Source organism: Primulina huaijiensis, chromosome 12, assembly GCF_012295235.1.
Source record: "Primulina huaijiensis isolate GDHJ02 chromosome 12, ASM1229523v2, whole genome shotgun sequence".
Taxonomy (NCBI): domain Eukaryota; kingdom Viridiplantae; phylum Streptophyta; class Magnoliopsida; order Lamiales; family Gesneriaceae; genus Primulina; species Primulina huaijiensis.
In genome coordinates this window covers 3,460,234-3,484,860 of record NC_133317.1, presented here as the reverse complement: position 1 = coordinate 3,484,860, position 24,627 = coordinate 3,460,234, and the positions used below count along the sequence as shown (strand labels likewise).

The 24,627-nt window shown below is 32.5% G+C and overlaps 4 protein-coding genes across 11 annotated transcripts; 2 read left to right on the top strand and 2 right to left on the bottom strand.

The window, feature by feature from the left end:
* Positions 1–1,417: 1,417 nt before the first annotated feature.
* On the bottom strand, positions 1,418–4,829 carry LOC140990361 (metal-nicotianamine transporter YSL1-like). Of its 4 annotated transcripts, none has more exons than XM_073460030.1 (8): positions 4,680–4,829; positions 4,152–4,514; positions 3,833–4,008; positions 3,481–3,575; positions 3,204–3,338; positions 2,904–3,093; positions 2,672–2,783; positions 1,418–2,516 (listed from the first exon to the last, which is right to left on the bottom strand). In XM_073460030.1, the coding sequence occupies exons 2-8, from the start codon at positions 4,510–4,512 to the stop codon at positions 1,585–1,587; spliced, it is 2,001 nt and encodes a 666-aa protein (XP_073316131.1). In that variant the 5' UTR covers positions 4,513–4,514; positions 4,680–4,829; the 3' UTR covers positions 1,418–1,584. The 4 variants fall into 4 exon arrangements, with proteins under 4 accessions (XP_073316131.1, XP_073316130.1, XP_073316132.1 ...); XM_073460029.1 differs by having other exon boundaries at positions 4,667–4,817; XM_073460031.1 differs by lacking the exon at positions 4,680–4,829 and having other exon boundaries at positions 1,418–2,510; positions 2,669–2,783; positions 4,152–4,628.
* Positions 4,830–12,373: 7,544 nt separating this feature from the next.
* LOC140989724 (uncharacterized) lies at positions 12,374–16,831 on the top strand. Of its 3 annotated transcripts, XM_073459080.1 has the most exons (7): positions 12,374–12,619; positions 12,908–13,054; positions 13,324–13,422; positions 14,671–14,862; positions 15,098–15,217; positions 15,898–15,969; positions 16,324–16,831. In XM_073459080.1, exons 1-7 carry the CDS (start codon positions 12,398–12,400, stop codon positions 16,546–16,548), a joined length of 1,077 nt encoding a protein of 358 aa, XP_073315181.1. In that variant the 5' UTR covers positions 12,374–12,397; the 3' UTR covers positions 16,549–16,831. The 3 variants fall into 3 exon arrangements, with proteins under 3 accessions (XP_073315181.1, XP_073315183.1, XP_073315182.1); XM_073459082.1 differs by lacking the exon at positions 15,098–15,217; XM_073459081.1 differs by lacking the exon at positions 15,898–15,969.
* A 618-nt stretch (positions 16,832–17,449) lies between these two features.
* On the top strand, positions 17,450–18,682 carry LOC140989725 (protein yippee-like At4g27745). 2 transcript variants are annotated; one of them, XM_073459083.1, is made up of 3 exons: positions 17,450–17,524; positions 17,607–17,753; positions 18,104–18,682. In XM_073459083.1, exons 2-3 carry the CDS (start codon positions 17,661–17,663, stop codon positions 18,329–18,331), a joined length of 321 nt encoding a protein of 106 aa, XP_073315184.1. In that variant the 5' UTR covers positions 17,450–17,524; positions 17,607–17,660; the 3' UTR covers positions 18,332–18,682. The 2 variants fall into 2 exon arrangements, with proteins under 2 accessions (XP_073315184.1, XP_073315186.1); XM_073459085.1 differs by having other exon boundaries at positions 17,460–17,524; positions 17,625–17,753.
* A 1,979-nt stretch (positions 18,683–20,661) lies between these two features.
* On the bottom strand, positions 20,662–24,611 carry LOC140989733 (probable serine/threonine-protein kinase WNK10). 2 transcript variants are annotated; one of them, XM_073459094.1, is made up of 7 exons: positions 24,102–24,611; positions 23,144–23,181; positions 22,791–23,018; positions 22,457–22,677; positions 22,210–22,367; positions 21,703–22,102; positions 20,662–21,602 (listed from the first exon to the last, which is right to left on the bottom strand). In XM_073459094.1, the coding sequence occupies exons 1-7, from the start codon at positions 24,210–24,212 to the stop codon at positions 20,887–20,889; spliced, it is 1,872 nt and encodes a 623-aa protein (XP_073315195.1). In that variant the 5' UTR covers positions 24,213–24,611; the 3' UTR covers positions 20,662–20,886. The 2 variants fall into 2 exon arrangements, with proteins under 2 accessions (XP_073315195.1, XP_073315197.1); XM_073459096.1 differs by lacking the exon at positions 23,144–23,181.
* Positions 24,612–24,627: the final 16 nt, after the last annotated feature.

Here is a 24,627-nt window from a genome sequence, read left to right as displayed (position 1 = left end):
ATTAATTAATGATATTATTCAATATCACATGTATTATAATTAGATGAGGATTTAGTACTCTCACCGTCATTTTTTAAAACAAATTAAGTGACTTTAATTTCACAAACATTAAGATCTTGTTTTCATTTGTGGAGTATATGGTGCTAACAACAAAAAACTATAAAAATACTCTACTCGATTTCACATCAAACAAGATTATTTTATTAGACCAGGTCTTAAATAAAAATTTATTGTCGCCAGCTCTTTCTAAAAAAGGGTTTCCCCACTAGACATTTCTTTTTTTAAAAAAAAAAAATCCTTTTTTTCACGAGAGAAACCGTGTTGGGAACAATTAATTTGTTTGATATATGAGAATGTACTATGGCTGAAAATACAGTGTGTGGTGTTGTGCATTTTTTATACGAGATGATCAACTCATGATCTAACATTTATTTGATATTGTGTGAGGTCCACAAGATAATCGTATTGTATAAAAAATGAACAGGAGAGTATCCATATCCGATATATGACCATAGAATGTTGCCAAACAGGGTAGACATACGTTGGCCTCGAAGTATAAATCCTCATCACTCGTCTATTTATACAATCTAACTAACTGATGACATTATTAAATGATGTATATAAATTATTATGCATTACGACGTATGAGTATCTTTCAAAAGAAAACTTGTGAATAAATGGATCGCAAGTTTCAAGATTCTTAAATGAAATTCACGGATGGGGGTTTATGAAAAGGTGAATGGAGTGGTTGAAAAGTGCAAAGGTTGAATTGCCTTTCGTGTTAGCTTTTTCACAACCCAAAGTGTAGACTTTGATAAGAGGGAGATTCTTTGCAAGCCAAAATAAATAAACACAGAAACCAGAAACCTTAATTGGAAAATATAAATTAACTCATCATACTTGATTATATATACTCTGACAAAGATGTCTTTTGAAACAATATCATTCCAAGAGCTAACTTAATGGCTGCACAATGCATATTATTTATTGTATGATATAATACATCGTATTGACAAAAAAATATTTTAGTTTTAAATTTCTTATGTGTCGTACAAATATTTTGAATGTTGTTGCCTTTTAAAAAAAACGGATAATCTCAAACTTGCCTGACACGTTTTGGGCCTTTTCTGCTCCTTCTTGTCATCCGGACCAATGAAAGAGAGACTGCGATATGTGTGAGAATAAAATTCTTAAGAAAAGCCCAATACACACACAAATACTTGGGTTCAAGCAGGCTTGAAGTAGTACTTGTTAGTCTAAAATGGAGGCTCGAGGAGGTGTAACTTGTAAGTACCAAGTATTGTTTCAGTTCTCAGATAATCCTGAGAAGAATTGGAGAATGATCATCCTTAAAACTGGTTTTAAGTGTACCATCTTCGCACGGAAGAGGACATAACAGGAAAAAGAAACATAGAAGTTCCAAATCGAACCGTGCACAACCTCAACACGTGAGTGTTATTATAACTATTTCTTTTCATTTTCATGCTACATGCGACGAGTACATTGGGAGAAATAAAACTCTTTTTTTGCTTGTCCTGTTATTTATACCAACTATCATAATAGTATCGCTTGAAGGGATTCCAACTAAGAAGGTACGAACTTCATGCAGATAGGTGGAGTCACCTTAACCAAAGACAAAATCGATGCTGGAAGAATCCAAATTCCTTCCCCACATATCAAACCAGAAGCCACCGCCGGAACCATCATCTCCGCCTTTTTCGAATCCATCTTTTCCCACACAAACACCAGTAGACTCCCCAGACACATATCAATGGCAAAATACCCACCAATCAAGAATGGAACCGCCATAGCAGTCGGAAGTGGCATCCATTTCCCTATTCTCTCTGGTAAAAGATCTTTCACCAAATTTACCGTGACAGCGAAAGCAAAGAACCCATAACAGAGCTGCAAGCAATGTTGAGGCAATGCTGAGAAGCCTTGGACACCGATGATAGCCAAGTTTCGGTAGATAATAGCATATGGAGCCTTGAATTCTCCATCTGGATTGCCTATATCAAATGCCTTGTAAAATAAGAGGAAAGTCAGAGGCGAAACAATACAGCCTAAAGCCGTTCCAATGGCTTGACTAAAAAGCATGGCTCTTGGAGACGTTAGAGTGAGATGGCCAGTTTTGAAATCTTGCATTAGAATACAGGAAACGTTGATAATGGATTTGCACAGTCCACAGGCTGCCAATCCAGCTATGACTCCATGCTCTTTTCCGGCTAATGCAGCAATAATGAACAATCCTACTTTCCCGTAATTGTATGCCATGTTGATGTCGGTTAATCCAGCTCCATAGGCATTGCAGAAGGCTAGAGATGGAGCAAAAACATAGGCTACCATAACGTAGTACCATTTGAGTTCGGGGAAAATGAAAGGAATTGAAATGACAGATATTATGGCTAGCATTAGGTAACCCAAGCCGCCTAGCCACAGAGGTATTTTTTCTCTAATGAACATCTCATCTTGCTTTACAGAACTTAAGGCCTTGTCTTCATCAACTTCTCCTACCGCAACAGAAATAAACTTTGTTTTATGTATCAAATGTAAATTAATAAGAAGAATTGAGATAAATAGAAAATACATATGTGAAATTTGCATATATTTTGAGACGATTTGAAGGTCTTCAACCTGTCCAGAAACTTAAATCTTAAGAGATAATTACCCGAGTTGAGACTTCTGGTTTTAAGCTTGCTATGAAAATTAACCATTGTAACGCGTAAAATCTTGACAAAATTGTAGAGGCCATCACCTAGAAGGAGAGCAATGGATATGAAAACCTGCCAAGGAATATACATGTTAATTAATGAAATTCAGGGCTCTTGCTTCATCCCTGAATCCAGCAAAAGATTATAAAAATCTCTAAATTTCTTAGCAGATCAAATCAAGAAAACTCATACCTTGTAGCCATTAAGACTCTTCATGCTGCTTTCCGGTATATTTGCGGGAAACCAATCTCCTTTAAGCCTTGTAATAAGTGGCCACAACATACCGTATGAAAGCACAGCTCCAAGAAGTAATGATATATTAACAATGTGAGAACATATCATTCCAGTTCCCACGTAAGTCGCGCTAAAATCAAAGTAAAATCTGAAAAACAAAATGAATAAATATTCAAATTTGACATTATTTACTATTATCTGTTAGCTTCCGAAATTGAAGGAATATATTAAGTTAAAAATTAAAGTGGTCGATCATACGTTTGTCGCCATGCTTGCAATCCGAAGGTAGGGAACTGTGCGAAGCCACATTCATCTTTTCCAGTGTAAAACCACTGAAAGAAAGCCCACAGGAAACTAAAAGAGGATGATTTGAGGAAATTCCTCACCAACTTCCTACAAATTATAATCATTGAAAAACCTGTTGCTTAGGCCGCTAATTATAACGATAAAATATGAATTTGACAAATATATCAAGATTAAGATTTCAAGAATTAATAAAAGTTGGAAAACTTTTGGATTGAAAATTAATAATTACTTAGCCATTTTGTCTCCACTGCTGTGGAATCCATTAATCAGAACTCCAGTTGCCATGCCACTTGGAAAAGTCAACTTGTAGTCAATTATAAAGATCTGGGGACCAATTAAAAGTCGGATTAAAGATGTATTGAATAATAATTATACCAACAATAACGAATTGAAAAATATACATCAATAGATCATCCTAAAGTAACAGAGAAAGAAAAGAAGTAGCAGTAACAAAATCTAAAAAAATTAAAACTTTTCAAGAACTGATGTAATCTCTAACTTTTGAGCTTCAAAACAAGTTGCAAAAGTTAACTTTGAAGCAAAATCTCAAAAACTAACACTCATGGATAATAATCACTCACTTTACGGAGAGGAATCAGCACAAAAAGCCCGATGAAACAAACTAAAAAAAGGAAACCAGTCATCCAACCAATCCCCGGTTCCTTAATACTGCTTGCTGTGTTTCCTAAACTATTTAGGCCACCTGATTGCTCAAACGTTTTCTTGTTCATTCCCAACAGATAAGATCCAAACCCACCTGAAATTCAGCGAGAAAAATATAAAACACGGTAACACGACGACATTTTTCGACTGTCCAGATTCAGTCAGACAGTGAGAGGAAACAAGAACCTAAAAAAAATATTTAAACTCCATAAAAAAGAAAATTGAAGCTGTCTCGACCTCCAATTGCAATGCCGTAACATGCAACAACACAAGTCTGAATCAATGTATTCTCCTGTTTTGTAAAAGGAACCGTGGCGATCCCCATTTTCTGAAGCACTTTGGTCCATGTCCTAATGAAAATGAATGCAAGAAGTGCTGCTGAAACATTGAGGTGAGGTGTTATCCCCGTGGTAAGATTTAACTTCATCGCAATCACACTAAAGATTGATCCGATCAATATGCTTGCAACGATGCCACGAACAGTAATATGTTTATTCCATGGTTGAAGTCTTTTCGGATCCTCGGTTTCATGTTCCAATTCTTCATGCTCCTCCTTTTCAATTTCTTTCATTGAATTTGATCCACTTTCGATATTCATGGCTGAAAGAAAATAAAGATTCTTACTCAACTTCAAAACTCAATAGCAAAAAAAGAAAGAAAAGGGGAAATTCAATCAAGAATGTGACAAGGAAAATGGTTCTCTAATTTATACAGAACATATATATAATTGAATTACTGTAATCCCGACGTACAATATAGTCTCACCTCGACACTTCACTTCACTTCAAATGATTGATGGGCTTGAATATTAATAATTGAATTCTGAAATAAATATCACACGGACATGATTAATTATTTTGTTTGAAAACAAATGTGAAGCAGAACTTGTGTGGAAATTGGCCAATTAGTGTTTATATATGTCTCATGTGCAACTTGTGTGGATCAAAAATGTATATCATCCGTCTTTAGATAAGTCTAGAAAAGTCAAAGCGAAGATTATTAAAAAAAATCAACTGAAAATGTATTTTTGGAAAATGAATTACAGAATATATATAATGTATATGTGCATGATGTTTTCGCAAGGTGATATTTTTAAATTGTAAAAGTCGTGTCGTGTATAAATTTGTTGAAAAAAAAAAATCGATGCCACATCCGAGATGTAGTATCAATAATATTCTTATAAATAAACAGTTAAATTTTAAACAACTCAATTTTTTTTTTTTAAAAAAAAAATAGCAAGTCCTAAGATAACCATTCTTTCTTTACATCAAAAAATAGAAACCCTTAATTTAAAAAACTAAACTAAAAAAAAAAAAATGGAACCTTTTGGCCACAAAAGGGAAAGGCTTGGATTCTAAAGCCAAGTAAACAATAAACAAAAAAATTCTCCATCCCATCCCAAGTTGCAATATAATATATAAATCTACACTAAAATATTTAAATTTTTACTAACTGAATAACATTTGGTTCTTTAGAATTAGCGAATTCATATCGGGTTTGAAAATGAATTAAAATAGATGTTTTCCACCATCATTTTTGGACAGAGTGGTGGATGTCACATGGCTTAATCACCATCGTATTTGGACCAAGTGGTGGCTGTCACATGGCTTCATTAGAGTCTTAAACATATACACATCATCTCATAATATTTAATCATACTATTTAGTTCTAAAATACTCAACGTTAGTTTCACAATGAGAGCTTTTTTTTGTAAATTCATCCTTTTATATTGGGGTTAATTGTCATTCATTAAAATTCAACTATATTTAAATACATATATAGCCTTCATGGAGGTTCGTAAAAAAATAACAAATAAATTTAATAACTCCTTTGTACACCCCTCAAATTTACATTTTTCTTATATTTAACATCTTATAAAATCTAAGATGTGTGTAAATTTTATCAAGTGTTTGTAGTTTTAGAAGTTATTAAATTTATTTGTTATAACTTATATTTCACAAACATTTTTGTTGTGAAAGAAAGAAAAAAGGAAAATATATATATATATATATTCATCAATAGGAAACTTCCCTATTTTCTACGCAATCATCCATTTTCACTTTATACTTTTTCTACATATATAAAATATATATTATAAAAGATACAACTTGAAGGTGAAAACTTAATTAGTCTTTGATTTTACACGCTAATCCTAGCGCATATATAATAGATTAGACCTAGCTTGTCGTCAACTTTGTGAAAGATTCCATGTCACACTAACACACTTGATAACCATTGGGTCTACGTGAATTGACGTACGTGGGGTATCTGTTTGTCTTTGGACTCGATATTCTACGCTACATCGCAAATAATGCTCTCAATAGAGAATTAATCAATTCCCAACTCTTACATTTTGTCGACTTGGATTTTGAACTTCGTATATCATTTTATTTATATATATGCACATATAAAAATAAAAAAATAAAAAATTGCTCATGATTTATTAGCCTGTTTGATTAATATATAAATATACTCGAGATATAGCATAAACTTTATAAAAACAAAGCTACTGTTTTTGAAAAGAATGCGATTCCTCGACCACTTTCACTCACTGGTAAATTTGGTGCACTTGATCTCAACTATGCACGGACATTTTAGTGCCTTGGGATCTAGGGAGAAGTCTTAAAATGGATCGCTAGCTCTTCCCAAGATTAAGAAGCCTAAGCTTATTAATGCTAAATTTCAAGATAAGAATGACATTTAATCCCTAGTTTAATATCAAAAGATTCTATTGTAAGATTTAACATATATATAGTTACTAATAATACACGCATTGTTCTTGAGGTTTTTTTTAATATATAAAAAATTAAGAATTGTACCAATATATATTTTGAACACACATCCCCATAACATATAATACCTTGCACTTGGCTACCAAAGTACTGTTTTTTCCCAATAATACGCCTTCGATCACGTTCCATCCGTTTAATAATAATTTTTGAAACTAGTAAAAATAATGCAACTAGATGCGCATTTCTTGTCGCTATTGTTTATTGTTGTGGTGGATTTAAAATAAACCTAAAATAGATGTCGTTTGAAATACATCCCTCGAAGACATACTATGTATATAATTCGGCTAATAGTATCTTTTAATTTTTTTTTTATAAGCTTAAAATATTTGGATAAAAGAAATTGCGGCAAAATTTTAAAAAAGTAAAAGAAGAGCAACTCAAGTTACATGAGTGGTGTGAATCGAGAAAGAAAAATTCTTCACGAATGCAAGTCATACAATTTCAAACGTAAATACCATAGTACTATATTTATTCATATGTGGTGGTCCTTGGATTAGTACGATTCGTCCACTAAGGTTGGGTGAATTGAAAAGGCCCCAACCTACAAGACCCAAGTCAACTTGGCAGCAACCATCACAAAATTAAAGCCTCCTACTTACCAATAACCAAACACGGGTATAAATTAAAGGGGGTCGTATTCCAACTAAAAAATAATTAATTTAACATAAAATATATTTTTAAAAAAATTAATCATAGATTATTCCCACCGATGCTTATAATATTAAGTTGTGTTTGGTTAATAAAGTTGCTAGATGTGGCCATTTAGGGCTTGTATTTTCGGATCATGATAATGGAGTTGGCTATCATTGACTTATGATAAATGTCTTCTCAGATGAATTAATCCCAAAACCTCGAGTCATGTGGTGGAGACCCAGAATGGGTGGCAGTGACCCCTTCATTTATTATTCTTAATTTAATTAGTTTGCGCTCTTACCAAATCATGTGCAGTCTCCACCTCTACTTGAGTAGGATTCATTCAGGCATATGTAATCATAAAATATATTTTGATGTAAATTTTGTATCAGATACAACATCTATTTACTTCAAATCTTAAGTCAAAAAAATATTATCGAAATATTCATTTTTTATTTTACATATATTAATTATTATTTTATATTTAATATATTTTTAATTATGAATTGTATTGTTGTATTAATTTTTGCATTTATATTAAATTATATTCTCAATAAATCAAATTATTCCTTAATTATTAATAATTAACATAAATAAATATTTTAAAAATCAATAATTATTATTCTTTAATTTTTATGATAAAATATTTAATTATAAAAATAATAAAATAAATATTATACTATTATTTAAATAATATTTAATAAAAATAATTGAAATAAAAAAAAATAGGAGCTCTACGCCAAGCTATAGAGGAAATGGGGCTCCCTTGGAAGACAAGGTGCAGGTTGGAGATGCCCTCATGGAACCTATCCTGCTGCTCTATATGTATGGATTGCTAGTCGTCGTTATATGTACTTGCAAGCTTCCAAAGCCTGAAAATGAGTTGACAGAAATTAAAGGAAAGGCAGTCAATCAATCACGATCTTTGAGCCGAAAATGTCCAACTTATAACATCTCCAACTTTAATTTGCTTCAATGAAGACTGTGCTATTTTGGCCTCACCTTTGCGCCAAATTTGGCGCAAGATTGGCACAGAGGCACTTTTTTTTTTATTTTTTTTCCGTTTTAATTATTATAAATATGTCTTATTTTTTATTTGTAATATAAATATTATTTAAATAATAATAAAATATTTATTTTATTATTTTAATAATGAGATATCTAAACATAAAAATTAAAAATAATAAATATTGAATTTTTAAATATTTATTTATGTTAATTATTAATAATAAAGGAATAATTTGATTTAATGATTTATAAATAATATAATTTAATGCAAAGATGCTCACTTCACACTACGAAATACTTTAATTTATCATTTGTAAGATGAATATAGTCATTCAAATGTTTGAAGTTATATTTTTATTATATTTGAAGTTGTATGTGTATTATGTTTGAATTTATATTCATATTTTTCAATTTAAATAATTTTTGTATATTAATTCATATTATAATTAATTTAATTTATATTATATTATTAATAATATAATATTCATTATGTATTATAAACATTAGTCATAATTAAAAATATATTAAATAAAATATAATAATTAATATATGTAAAATAAAAAAATATTTTGAAAATATTCTTTTTGGTGTAAGATTTGAAGTAAATGAGTTGAAAATGAATTTTTATGAGCACGTTATGTTACATGACTANTGCATGAATGCTGGAGATCGACTACTGACTGATCTTGGGTTTATAAACCTAACGTTAATAATGGTCCTGTTGATATCCAACATAACGAAGACTAACAGGAAATTTGAATTATTATAAATATCACGTCCGGAGATGTACAGCTACACATAGGCAGTGTTATCAAATTTAATAATTTAAATTTTACCAAAATAACACTCAAGAGATCTCCGTTTCCAAAAAAAAAATTAATAATAATAATCCAAACACGTTTTATTACACGTTTTCAAACAAACATAAAAAAAACAGCAATTTCTATGGAACAACAATTCATAGAACTTTGGCAACATATAATTAGATATTGGTAACATACAATTTACACAATCTCTTAGAAAATGCAATCTTCCAGAGAGAAATGAAGTTGATAAAATAAATTAATATATAAAAATTTAAAGGGAAAGTTGAAGAAAAATCTCCAATCAAAATATTTCTTTGGGTTCACTTCCTACCCACAAAATTGTGGTATTATGTCATATAAAATGTGACACTTCATGTGAAAATGTGGTACTAAAAAAATATCTAGAGACTGAACACAAAAAAAAATCGACAACTAAGAACTGAAAGTTAATTTCCCGAAACTTAAACCGGTGTAACATGGTATGAGACCCCGAATCATATCTGTACTGGTACACAGTCAATCTACAAATTTGATTCCTTTAAAAAATATCGCTTCAAAGGAAATGCGTGATTTGACTATAGAAAATGTGTGGTCCAATCGGGGAACAAAGAAAAGAATTGGCACCGACATGTTTGATTTGACGTATAGAAAAAATATCATTGGACGAATCTTGCAACTAGCTACCTCTATTTTGTGGGGAATTTTATGATCTCCGTAGGGTGAAACACAAACTATGCATATTAAAGTTTTTTTTTTGAGACATAAATTTTAATTATAATTTTATTATTTATAATAAAACTATACATTTAAAATTAAATTTATACATTACTTATTTACACATTACTGAAAAAAATTAAAATGAATTTCAAATGATATTATTAGTAGGTAAATTTTAAATTCATTATAATTAACATGAAATATTATACAAATATGTTATGAGTGGATTTGAAGTTTATGATCTTACTTCTATAGACAATAAAAATACATTTGAAATCCATAGATGTGAAATTCATCCATCCAAATACAACGTAAATTAATTGTTATGATTTAACTGATGAAGAAACATATCATGTGTAGCATAAATCTTTCTTGACTTTGTTTACTGCATTAGGGTCTTCTTTTAAAGACAGAGAAAAATTATAATATTTTTCTTGTAGATTTTATTAAGTGCGGTAATGGTTTTTTGTTGGGTAGAGTAATTGAAGCATGACGTTTGAACTGTTTTACGATTTAAGAGATTTTAGTTACACCGTTAACTATTTTACGATTTAAGATATTTTAGTTGCACCGTTATCACCAACTATAGTTTTTAGTAAATCGATAAATATTCGAGTTATTTGTCCATCGCCGTTTCGAGTTAATTTACATGATTATATAGATTCTATTAAATCAAATATCATGCTTTTATCATTCATAATTTCTTGCAAATAATAATTGGTACTTTTGTTTTTTCAAAGGATAATATTGTACTAAAAGTCGTTTACTATTTGGCTTTTTAGCTTTTGTACCGAATTCCAAGTTCAATTTCAATACATGGGCAAAATTTGGAGAGGGCCCAAGATTTTGTGAGAGGGAAAGGGTGTAAAATGTGTTAGATTTCCATTCGACATGTTTAATATTTCAAATAGACATACTTTATTTTTATAATAATATTACTTTTATATTATCAATCAATGCTTTTAATGTGCACGTTGATGTTTTTATATTTAAATAATAAACGAGCATTAAAAAAAACAAATAAATAAATACATTAAGAGTAGATGAGTTTTTTTTTTTTATAATTGATCGAGTGCAACTTTGCAATGGGTTGTCCCGTACAGAAGTAAATTGTCACCTAGCCCATTAGTTCTAGTCCAGGAATAAATGGGCTTTTAAAGAAGTCCACATAATTGGACCGCATAGGTGTATGCCCAAACTAAAAACTTCCTCCCAAATTTTCTGTTTTCCCGAGTCCCCGACGGCCAATAGCATCTCCCTTCTGTCCTCGGATCCGAATCTATTTTTTTTTTTTAAAATAGAGTTAATTACGTTGATCTCTCTTGGAATTTATTATAATTTAAAAAATCCCAAACAAATGTAAAAATAAGTTCAAATTATATATGCAATAAAATTAAAAAAATAATAATTACATTTTCACAGTTTAAATTAAAATATTATACGAATAAAAATAATTAAGATGGATACTTCTCAGAAAAATAATTTTGAAAATATTAAATATTACAATTTTTATAAATAATATTAATAAACATATATATATTAATCAAATTTGTCCAATACTATATGAAAACTTCTCAATAAATTAATGAAGAAAACATTAAAAACTATAATTTGTATAATTAATATTGATAAAGGATATATTTAGAATGTTGAAGAGATTTTTTAATTATACAGAAGGCGTATGTGAGCCATGTAAAAATGTTAAGAAGTAATAGTTATTTTTTCTTTTATTTGGGTTCTTTTTTAAGTATGATAAACTTTAAGTTTAAAAAAAAAAAAAAAAAAGTATGATAAACTTTAAGGAGTTCAATGTAACCAACTCTAAAAAAAGTTGTTATGATTGAATCACGAACATGAGACTTCGTTCCAAAAGAATTATAATTGAGATATTGGTGACATATTAGTTACAAGTATTAACAATCTATTTCTATTATGTTGGTAACTTTTTTTTTTCACAACAACTCATATCAAACCGGGGACGTAACCAAGATTCTAAAATAGGGTGAGTTGAACATTAAAAATGTAAATATTATTTAATGTATTTTTTAATTTTTTTTGTTATATTTTGTATAATATATTTTTTAATCCCGAGACTAGGCTGGGCTGAAGCCTACTCTAACCCTTTGTGAAGCTATGCCTCTGTCAGATCGTCTCACGAATCATTTTTATAAGACGAAACTCCTACATGACTCTATCCAACCTGACCAATTAGAAGTAATAATTTTTTTTTTAAAAAAAAATCAACTTGCAGCATTGTTTCTTAACCCTGAAAATAAAAGTTATTTCTTAAAAAAAATACGACAGTGTGATTTCCCAAAGAAAATTACTATTATACTTTAACAAGAATTATCGAAACAATTTAATTATAATTATTTATTATATTTAAATTTACATCGCCCGATGAGTCATCTCCCAATAATTATAAATACAATATTTATAATAATAATAATAATAATAGTAAATATTTAAAATTTAAAAGAAGGAAAAGATGGTATTGTCGTTCCATTTTCAACAGAGGGTTACCCAAATGCTCCAAGTATTTACAACAACATTGCTCTTCAATCCATTCCGCCTCTTCAGTTCTCCAACTCCATTCCGCGTTCCTCTGTTTCTAATGTCCACCGCCGCCGTGAAACGAGTGGGTACCCACAATGGAAGCTTCCACTGTGACGAAGCCCTCGGTTGCTTCATGATTCGACTCACCAACAAGTTTTCAGATGCTCACGTCGTCCGTACGCGTGATTCTCAGGTTAACTCATCCGATACAGCCGCGAACCGTGAAATAAATAATTTTTTGAAGTATCTAGATTCGTAGGCGATGTGTTTGAATGACTGGTTTGCTACTAAGTAATGTTATCATACTCTCTTCGCGTAAATGTGATTTTTTATTTTTATTTTTTGGATATTCAGGTGAGTTTCTAGGTATAGTTTTTGAAACCTCACTAACTTTATCATCTTCCCTTTGTGGTTATTTTGTAATTTTCAAGGATTTAGGTACGTAGGTAACGGGTTTGTTAAAACGCCTGAACAACTGCAGGTACTTGATACGCTTGATGCCGTGCTTGATGTTGGTGGGGTATATGATCCCGTGAAAGACCGTTATGATCATCATCAAAAGGGTTTTGATGAAGTTTTCGGGCATGGATTTAATAGGAAGCTTAGTAGTGCTGGTCTTATTTACAAGGTAAATATGCATTATAGAACCCTCGAGCTCAGTTTTCGTCATCAAGTTGAGCAGATTAGTTACAAAGTTGGTAAGATATTGTTTGTAGTCAATTTATTTTGTTTCACAATAAAATATGAGCTACAACTTCGTAAATGATTTTAGTATGAGGGCAGATTATTCTAATATTTTACAAGAGCACTTAGAATTTTGGAAGTCTGCATGTGAAACAGGTTCTTGTATGCTTTTGGTTTTAAAGGGTAATCTTGGTTGTGAACTTTCATATGTAGCATTTTGGGAAGGAGATAATTGCCAAGGAGCTTCATGTTGACGAAGATCATCCGGACGTGCAACGATTGTTTCTTGCAGTTTATAAAAGCTTCATGGAGGTAGTTAACCTTTTGTATTTATGAACAATTTCTATTATTATCATTTAGATATTCTACTGGGATTGATATAAATTTGTTGGTCATATAAGAACCAGTCTTTTATTATTGCTGTCGTGCAGTTTACTTGTCAATTCTTGATCTCCATAGAAGATCTAAATTATTCTGAATTGTTCTCGAATTAGTTCTGAAATCTAAGATATCACTTCACGTCTTTTATCTCTTACTTTTCAAAGATTTCCATTTTCCCAGTTTGAATTATAAGTATGTCGAAGTTTATTGGAAAAATAGTTCCATTGTTTCATTTGGTTTTAGCTCATCCATATTGTACCCCCTTTTCAAGTAATTGACTATCCGAATCGTTCTGCTGTTTGTGACGGGGGTTCCAGGTTTGAAGAGCAAGGAATACCATTCTTCCTGCTTTCCTTCATTTTCGCTTCTGCAGTGTCCTCCTGGATGGATGGAAAGATCTCCGATCCTAGCAATAAGCTCCAGACTTCAATCACAGCCATGGTCGATCTCTTGTGGAAATCAGAAGTTATCACCTTTTCGAAAACTTTTTTGCATTTCTCTGCCTTTGTATCACAATACCAGTTTATTTCGTAGAATTGGTCCATCTGATCCAGAAGTATATAAAGATAATTCCAAGTCACAGTTATGGTGTCTTGATGAGTGCTTCGAATCTTGGACTTGATGTCGTTCAAGGAGTATAGTTGGAATATAACTTTTTCCCTGTCATTTCCTTAAAGACTTGCAAATTTTTCCACTACTGTTTTCCTAATGAATGGCTAAAATACCGGGATTAACTAAAGAAAGGATCCCTTAACTCAAGAAATTGAATATTTCTTTGGATATAGGCACTAATGTCAAGAAATGACAATATATTCCAAACATAATCAACGAACTCTCCAACGTGAAGGATAGCTATATCAAAGATAATTAACATAAATTTCTCTTTTGGATGTGATTAGGCTGCTATGATTGTAAAAGGACCTACTGCTCAAGCTTGGCATATATTGGTGGAAATTAAATTTCTCCTCTAGTTTTTATGGTTAGAATCATTTTTTTTTAGTATGAGAAACCATCCAACAGGAATAACCTGCGTTATTGCTTTTAGCTCAAGACCTTCACGATCAAAAAATGTCATTTTTCTGGCTTTGCCTTAATATTTCTTATGGTTTCCTTGTATAATTTTGAGTTATTTAGCATAGCAGTGGTACTACTCATGTATGTTTTTTCTAATGTTGGTAGGCAATTGATGCCATCGACAATGGAATCAATCAGTATGATACAGACCAGACTCCAAGATATGTGAATAGTACACACTTGTCTTCACGGGTTGGAAAATTAAATTTGGATTGGATTGATCCTGATCAATCAGCTGAAAAGGAAAATGCAGCCTTTGATCGTGCAATGGATCTAGCTGGGAGTGAGTTCTTGAATGTAAAGTTTCCTCGTGTTAATTTGGATATTGCTGTTATTTCTCTTTTTCAACTAATTTCTCGTGAATTCGATGCTAAATAGATATTAATGTTTTTTATATCGGTTAATTTTATACCTGAAAATGTTTAACTTACATCCTGGCTGAACCTGAAATTAATGATCAAATTAAAGTGGCTTGTGAACTTATGGTTTCAAGTTTAAACTTATTCTAAGATTTTTTTTTTTTTTAAATCAGAGCATCCGCAGTCATGCACGATCGTGGTTACCTGCTCGATCAATTGTGATGGAATGTCTCGCAGCGAGTCGTGATATTGATCCTAGCAGAGAAATTATGGTCCTGGATAGATTTTGTCCAGTAAGTGCTTTGGTCAAATCTGGGACAATTTAAATATTTTTTCATTTGTAGCTTTGTCAAGAGCAGGCAAACAGCCAGATATTCAGCTTCATGCCCATCACCCTATTCTTCATGAATAATGTTTTGTTGATTGTTGTATGTTCATGTTTGTACATCTTAGAGGAGCTCATATTCAAAATGTATTTCGAAATACAAGTGGTGGACACTTCCTAGTTGTCTTTTAAAAATATTTGAAATGAAGAAACTTTATCTGAGAAACCTAGTACTGAAATTTTTACGTTATTATCATTTCTTGAATCTTGAAAGAACTTGCTCTATGGTATTTCAGTGTCTTCTTGTCTCAAAACATTGTTTTATTACATAATACATTGTGCGTGCATTTTTGTTCTTTACTCTAACTAATCTATCCAATGTAGAACTTTTGTTCGTGGTTTTTTGGCTATCTTATGTTCAAAAATCATTTGTAGTCTAGCTATTATAACCTTGGAATTTTATGTTTCATGCATCAGCTCTACAAAAGCGTCTTCTCTTAGGATTTTTGCGATGCTTTAAGAAATGACAATGGTCATGTTTTTTAAAATTTTTTTTAACTATATTCTCTTTCGATTGCGCTTGCATAATCTCCTTTGCTATTTCTGAATTCAACTCGAACTTCACCTCTTTTTAATTATCTTCAACAGTGGAAACTTTACCTTTTTGAGCTCGAGGAAGAGGAGAAGATTAACCCATCTCTTAAATATGTGCTTTATAAGGTACTTCTTAAATCTGGCTTTTAAGTTTTTATCCCGTCTTCCATGATTAATATACTCTCATCCAGTTCTTAAAACTTGTGTCATTTTTTTCACGTTTTCTTTTGGAAATTGTGCTGTTATATTTTTCCTATTCAAAATAGGACGGAAGGGTCGATTCTGGCACAAATTTTTTACAAATCCATATCTTATAATTAATATTTTTTTTGGCGTTGTGAATTTCTTGTCATACATTAGAACCTTCCAGCGATTTGAAAATTGGCTTGTGTAGAATTTTTTTGTGTTCCAATAATTTATATTTGATAAATCTGCTCATTCTAAGGTTAACCGAGTTTAATGCACTGTAAAATGTTTTAGGACGACCGTAGCAAACAATGGCGAGTTCAGGCCGTGGCAATAGCACCCGACAGATTTGAGAGTCGGAAGGCACTTCCTGTACAGTGGCGTGGTTTGAGAGACGATGAACTCTCTAAAGAATCGGGAATTCCCGGTTGCGTGTTTGTCCATATGAGCGGGTTTATAGGTGGAAATCAAACTTATGAAGGTGCAATTGCTATGGCGAGAGCTGCTTTGAAGCTTTAACCTATGGAATCAACAATCTATAAAATAATTGAATTACAAGCTGATCTATTTGGTTTTATTCGTGTAACTTTCCTTGAATTTAAATTTTCATCAATGTATTAGTTGCTAAATTTCATCGAGGCTGGATAATTGCAAGGAGAACCACAAACATTTAAGGGGCATAATCAACGTATCAACAGCACTGGTTCTGTACCTGTTGCTATGTGCAGCTTTAGTTTCGGGTCCATTCCGTTCATCAATTCAACTTTTAATCCTTAAAATTGTGCAAGTTGCAACCAAGTTTATACATAATTGTTTTCCCACCAATTTACTGAAAATATCCGACAATGTTAAAATCCAAAGTAAGTGCCATTTTATTATTTTTGGGGAATAATTTAATTCAATATATTTTGTACCCACCCTTTTTCTCTAATTTTTTTATTTGCAATCAAGCGTGGTTTGCACTCCAACTCTCGTGTTCTCTTGCGACACGCAATTATTTACAGTAACATTGAATCCCGGAGTTGAGAGGTTTCTCGATAATCCTTCCTCCCATCCATCTAATTTTCAAACTCGATAGTATACCAATATCCCGACACATAAAACTCTGTCGTTTTGCCATATTGCTAAACCCCTCTGTAATTAATTCGGTCCGGTCTTTTTGCAAGTGGCACGATGATCAGGTGAGTCCGCGCACAAAGGTTTTCTTCAATTTCCGCAAAAAGGACGCCTAGATTCTTGAATTTTTCATCTACTTTCTGGTAATGGGTCAGTGATTGTGATGGGTTTTATTTATTTTTTGGGTTCTTTTTGTGGCTTTTTTTTTTTGCTGTTGAAAGATAATGGGTCATATGATTTCAGAACTGAATTCTATTTCGTTCTTTTTGCTGGTGATGGGGTTTTTTTTTTCTATTTCAGACGGGTGAAGTCTGATAATTGGTCGGATAAAAGAAGATAGCATAAATTGACTTTCTCAGGAGACGAAATAGAAATAAAGGTGAAGTCTCTATCCTGTCCATGTTTTCAAATGACTTACGAATTACCAAGAAAGGATCGATGAGTTCGATCTAAAATTACAGGATCTTGATTTGAAGCAGCTGTTATTGAATCGTGGTGTGAATTTTGAGAATCAAATGGCTGAAATGACTGGTCCGAGGTTGTACAGTTGCTGCAATTGTAGAAATCATGTTGCCCTTCATGATGATGTAATCTCTAAAGCATTTCAGGTGATATTTCAGCTAGTTTTACTCTGCTTTTTTTCGCTACTAAATTTCTTTGAACTTTCTTGATAGATGTTTTTTTGGCTTTTGGACTGGGAGTGAACTCATCATATAAATTTTTGGAAAATTCAATAGGGATTCTTTATTATATGATATGATAAACTTCTCAATTCATTTTGTCACTTGTGCTGCGGTAATTCTATTTTGGTGCAGCGGCTGAGCGAATAATAACAAGGAGTGGCGGTAAGCTAGATTTTGGGATTTTAAGTTGCATTTTTATAGATCACTTCTATTTTAGATTTTAATAGCAAGAAAATTTAGTAAGATGTCGGTCCTTACATGTATTCTCATGACAGGGAAGAAACGGTCGAGCATTTCTGTTCTCCCACGCTATGAACATTTCTCTGGGGCCTAAAGAAGATAGGCGGCTGATGACCGGCCTTCATACAGTGGCGGATGTCTTTTGCTCGGACTGCCACGAGGAATTGGGGTGGAAATACGAGAAAGCTTATGAGGAAACTCAGAAGTACAAGGAAGGAAAAATCATTCTAGAAAAGTTGAAAATCGTCAAAGAGAACTGGTAGTCTGTGGTAAAGTTCTTGATGTCTCCATATAAAGTGTACAGCCTGATTGTCTCAAAAAGATCATCTCATCTTGAAGATGCCCTATTCGTTGTTGGTTCTTCTGCATATGTTCCATGTTCGTTGCATAAAAAGCATGTTCAAAGTTTGGGATTTGTTAATGTCTTGCCAATTGATGCATGTATCTATGTTAACATCATAAGAGGATTCTTTCAACGGCGCCGATCTTAGATTCTGGTTAATGTCACAATTGCAAGCTCATTAATGTGTTATTGAAACAATTATTGTTCGTCGATCTCAATATATAACCATCCTCATGTTTCTCTGATTCTGTAAGAGTTCAACCATTCTCGAGCATCGGTTGAATGTGTATTCCCTTCTGGTTTATGACGACATATACACAACAGAACATGAATTAGAAATTGTCACTGCCAAACTATATCTTTTAAGTTATGATCGACGAGGAGATGTGGTAACATTATGATAACAGCTAGTTAAGCAGCAGACGCTCTTGAATCAGTTTCTATTTAATTTCTTTTTCTGAGAATGTCTGTGCTAACAGAAGTTCAACTCAACTTTTATGCAGTACATTCTATAGATAGTTAAAATGACTTGTGAACTTGCGTAGTTCTCCATGCATCATTGGCTGAATTTTTTAAATTTTTTTTTCCATGCGGGTCAAGCATGAACCTGATAGGTTTGAGCTAGTAATGACAATTGGATCTACAGTGGATAATAACACACTTCCCTATTTCTTTGGATAACTTGGTTATCTATGCTTCCATCTGTCCCAAATCAAATGCCCATTTATTCTTTTAAAAATATCCATTAAAAAGGTCTGAGGACTAAAAATAGAGCATTTGCACTTGTATGGTCGTGTTTTTTGCACTCCTGCCTAATCCACTTTGAGTTGGTATGTTTAAAATGGGCAAATTTATCCTGGAAGAACTTTTAAATATATCAAAGCAGATATATAATATTCAAGCAATTACTCAATTATCATATGTTTTTATATACATAATTTTGATATTTATCTTTTTTCTTTTTGAAAATACTGCCATACAAGTGTAAATGTTCAAGCAATTGCTTAATTATATACTCTTGTTGATAACTGTTGTAATTGTTTTTTAAAAATTTTGAATCAACATTTTATTAGAATTTTTTGATTATATATTATTTAATAAAACCATTTTAGTTACCGAAAATAAAATTATGAAAGTGTAAAGATATAATAATATTTTTTTTAAATAAATGAAAATATGATGTTTAATTCCCATCAGCAATCTGCTTTCTATAATATTGTCTATTATCAAATATAATTGATTTCATGACACGAGTAACAAGATTAAGTGATTAATCAATATAATAATGTATGATTAAATTTTACAGTTTGTTTTATTTTTTTGCTCGACCATCTATTTCAAGAATCATATTTTTTTTATAATATTTTGTACATGGAATTAATAATAAAATTCTGCACTCGATATGCTTTTATCAAGGTAAAAAAAAGAAAAAAATGGTGTTTTAAAAGCTCTATATTTATTCCACCGGTGGTAATTGTTGAACAAGAGTACAAAAAATCGTGTTATTATTATTATTTTTAAACTAATCGTGTTTTTGTTTTCAGGGGCACATTAGAGAAAGAGCATTACAAATCTTAATTTTTTTTAAAAATAATTCTATATTTAGCTTGTCTTCTAAAAATGCAATCTCAACTAATTAATATTTGGATCAACAGTTGAAATGTGAAGTTTGCACTGTTATACAGTTTAAAAGATTTGAATTGTACAATTATTATCAGTTATAATTTTTAATAATCGACAAGTGCACGATCCTAACAATTGATGTTAGAGGTGAGGTTACGAGTTCGATTATCATTATTGCAAAGGAGATTGTTGAGATGTAACAATTGTTCATATTCGATAGAACAATTGAAACGTGACGTTTGTACAGCTTCAATCCAACAAGATATTTCTTAACGAAATGAAAAATAAATCTAGTGCCATTTGTCAAAGTGACAATAAAGGAAGAGAGCTAATGTTGTATTTGCTGATTGTTGTCGCAATGGCTTTTGTTTCCGACTAGAACAGTATGCAAAAACTCTTTTAATTTAACGAGGAAAAAACAGTAACTCAAAAGTCTTAAAAGCAATTTCCCCAACAATTACATTTCTTGCGCTTCATAATAACATCGACTCTTAATTAACCGGAACAAAAATCGTTGCCGTTGCATCAAAAATCGTAGTCAGTAAATTTTTTCCCAACGGAAATACAAACTTTTTTTGTGGCAGCCAAGAATATTAGTAGGGCAAACTTGTTCCAACTGGCAACCAATTCCAACCTTTAGCAATCAATTCAATTAAAAAATAATAGTATGTGTACACAATTTCAAAAAACTAGGCAACACCAGTCACCACGAGCAAACCAAGGTTCATCTAATCCAATCAAAGAAGTAACTTGTGCACATATTTTATCAACTATTCGACTTAATCAAGTCGTTGAGAAGCAAACAAAACTATGAAATGAGAAGCATTTCAACCCAAAAACGAACGTCTCGCCTTAAACAGCTGATATTTTCTTCAGCATCCATTTCTTTTTGGCGTTTTCAATTGCCTCCTCTTTCATCTTCAGAAGTTCGCTGCAACGCTGCTGATAATGCAAATTGATGGCATCAAGCTCCACCTTCAGATCATGGCACATATTGTTTTCTTTATCCACCAGAGAAAGAGAAGAAACTCTGAAATCCATTTCACTAGATGCCGTGTTCCAAGAACCTGCAAAAGATGTCCCCGAATTTTTTATACTTTCACTCATCAAGGACTCCCTGATGCTATTTCTATGTTTATCCACAACAATATAGTCAGCCGATCCCAAATCTTCCATATGCTCGATAACAGAAGTTGGTAAGGTGCGTTGGGTCAATGCTCCAGTTGATTCTCTACTGTTGCTATTCAATTCCATGAACTGTGAAGATATGTTGTGCTCACTAGCTTCTTTAGCAAGAATGCTGTTTGAACAATGTTGTCTAGCATCACAGGCAGCAATTTGGTTATTGTAACATGTAGCAGAGTCGTTGACAGAATTCTTCCCCCCATCCAAACTTCCAGATGGTGTACTCGAATTGGTTAAAAGTTTTGAAACTAAAGTGTCGATCAACTCAGCTATCAAAGCAACATCATCTTTCCACAAATCAAGCTGTTCAACCATCTCCGCAGCAAGTGAAAGTGCTGTATCAGCATTATGATAAAATACGAAGTGAACATTCCTCACCCGACCTGTTACAGATGTTCTGAATGTTAAACAAGTTTTCAAGTGGGCCAAATCAAACCAGGAATGGTTTTAACAAGAGATATTTGTGATGTTACATTTACGTACCAGAACAGTCCGCAATTCTCAAGTTTAAAGAAACTGAATTATCATCACAGTTCTCCCCTTTTAAGGTAAATTCATTCCTTTCATTCCATCTCTGAAGTTCAAGAGTTGAGACACATGTTCCAACAGTGCTTCCTGCAAAAGTGCTACCTGATAGCGTTTTGTAAGATGTGTCCATGTCCGTCACAAGAGAATCAGATCTTACTGAGTTCATTGATTTGGACATAACATCAGAAAGCTGTGGAGGAGCACAATTGAAATCCTTGTGATCTTCAGATGAAAGGAACGATCCTTTCAAGAGCTCAGCAGCACTTAACCTCTGAGGAGCTGGAGCCAAACATTTTTCAATGAACCCTTTCACTTCAGGATCCTTCACTTTTCCCAGGGCAGCAGGCTTTATGCCCTACAATTTTAAACAGTAGGAATAATCACGTCATCAGATGCAGTTAACCCATTTAACTGCATAAAGGATCATTTTAACACAATACAACGAGGTAAAAGTGAACTTACAGAAGTAACCTTCTTGAATATCTGTGCTTGATTTTTGCATTCGCTGTATGGATATTCACATGTAATCAACTCTAACATGCACATCCCAAAAGAATAAATGTCCACTAGCTCATTGTATTCCTCTTCATACAGCTCTGGTGCCATAAATTCAGGTGTACCTGTAGCAAAATTCGAAGTGCCAATAACACTATGAGGATGATGGTAAATGAAATGAAGATATATTCTTACAAGTAAGCCAAACAACTACCAATCACACTTCTGGCAGTGGGTTGTTGCATTATTGTAGCCAATCCAAGATCTCCAATTTTAACTTGTCCATGATTTCCATTAACAAAAATGTTATCACATTTTAAATCCCTGTGTATAACAGGCGGATTGTGAGTATGAAGATAGTGTAGCCCGCGAAGGATCTGCCTGGCCCAGTTCTTGATGGCCTTTATATTGACACTCTTATGCTTCTTACGGTACCTAAACAAGATCGAAGCACGCTACTAAACATATTTCAACAGAAATAAATAAAAATAATAAAAAAATAAGACATAAAAACTGAAAGCCAAGTGAAACAGTATAAGAAAACTCACTGCCTCAAACTTCCCGAAGTGAATAACTCAGTGATAAGATTAATGGTTTTCTTCTCATCATCCACCCAAGAGGCATATGACCTGATAACATTTTCATGTTTCAGTGTTCTTAACAGATGAACCTCAGAATACAGCCTCTCCAGATGTTCGGGGGACTGCAGCGCATCCTCAATAGTCACTTGGCTCCATGCAACTTCCACGCCCTCAATTTCATCAAACCCCTTGTAACTGGGAAAAAAAAGGAAAAAAAAGGCAGGCAGATAACTTTTAATCTGGCATATAAATTTACAAAAGTGACAACAAACAAACATTATAAGTAGAACAAAATTTAAAAGATATTCAAGGAAGCATACACATTCTTGAAGGCTCCCCTCCCCAGGATGTCATTATACTGGAGGAAGAAAAAGAGAAAGGTAATAAAACAACTGAAGTAAATAGATTTAGAAAATTGAAAAAATAAACAAACAAATAAAAAGCAGAAATCAGTGGCATGTATCCATAGTACAAGGCACAGTCAACTGAGTTGCACACACTTTCTTCCACCGACACAGGCCCACTTGCAATTAGAACAGCCTTTCTGAATCTCTTTGGAAATAATGGAGTGTGAGTCGGCATCAAGAGGGTAGAAAATATCGGCCCATCTTTGCAAAAAATGGTGATAAGAAGTCATTTTATGACGCATATAACATCTGCATTATTTATTTGCACTCGTGGAACAATCTTAAATTTTGACAATACGATCATCTATTCTCGACTTAGGGCAAACCATATCTGTTCATGCTCCAAGTCATCAAACTTCTATTTTAACAACTAGACCAGATACTCAATAATAAACGTCTGAAATTTCCTATTACCCAAGACACCCTTAAGGCTTATGCAACCTCAATGGAGAATAGGCTTAACAAATCATAAATGCAGAAAAGGGAGTAACCCAAATATGAATTTAATCAATACCAAACTATTGAGATTGATCTGCATTGCTCGTATCATTAAGAAGTAATGTAATCACACACTCTGCTACATCAAAACAATTATTCTGGTGTCCCTGAAGTTTGCTGTATAAAGGGAAGACTAGATTATCAACAAATGCAGTAAACAGAAGTGCGATCTTCTTGAACTTGATATGAATCAGACGGTGAAATAAAATAAGAGGTAAAAAGCTAGAACCTCAATCCATTTTAGAAACAGTAGCGCCTACCTAAACTAATCAATAAGAAATTATAAACCAGCGCAAGAGATTCAGAAATTAAACAAATTAATCAAAAATTAAGAAATAAATTAAACAAATAAAAATCAGTACGATGACAATACCCGAAGATACCGCCTGTCCGGGGATATTTCAACAACATCAGAATCTATAGCCTCAGTCTTCGTTTTCTTATCCAATTTACGCGTTTGACGATCATTATTCACACAATCCATCTCCAAAAAATTTATAAGAAAAAAATAATAAAATAAGCAGAAAAAGCAAAATTAAACTGTACAATCAAACTCGGGTTAGAAAAGCAGAGGATCGGAAAAAGCTTCGCAAGCAACGGAAAATGAATCAATGCTAGATCCAAATTGGAATAGGCATCCGAAGATATTCACTTGCAGCGAACACGACGAAGAGTTCAGATTTACTTCCCCTCCGATTATCCTTGCCATCTCATTTAATAATTCAATGTTATACAAAACGATAGGTAAAATTTAGAGAAGGATCAAAGGGGCGGACGAATCAATCGAATTAGGTTATGAAACCAAAACCCTAGATATCATAGGAAAGGGGTGTTGAATCGGGAGAAAGTTAAAAAACCTAGGAATCAATCACCTGAGAACTGATGGCTGATTATATATA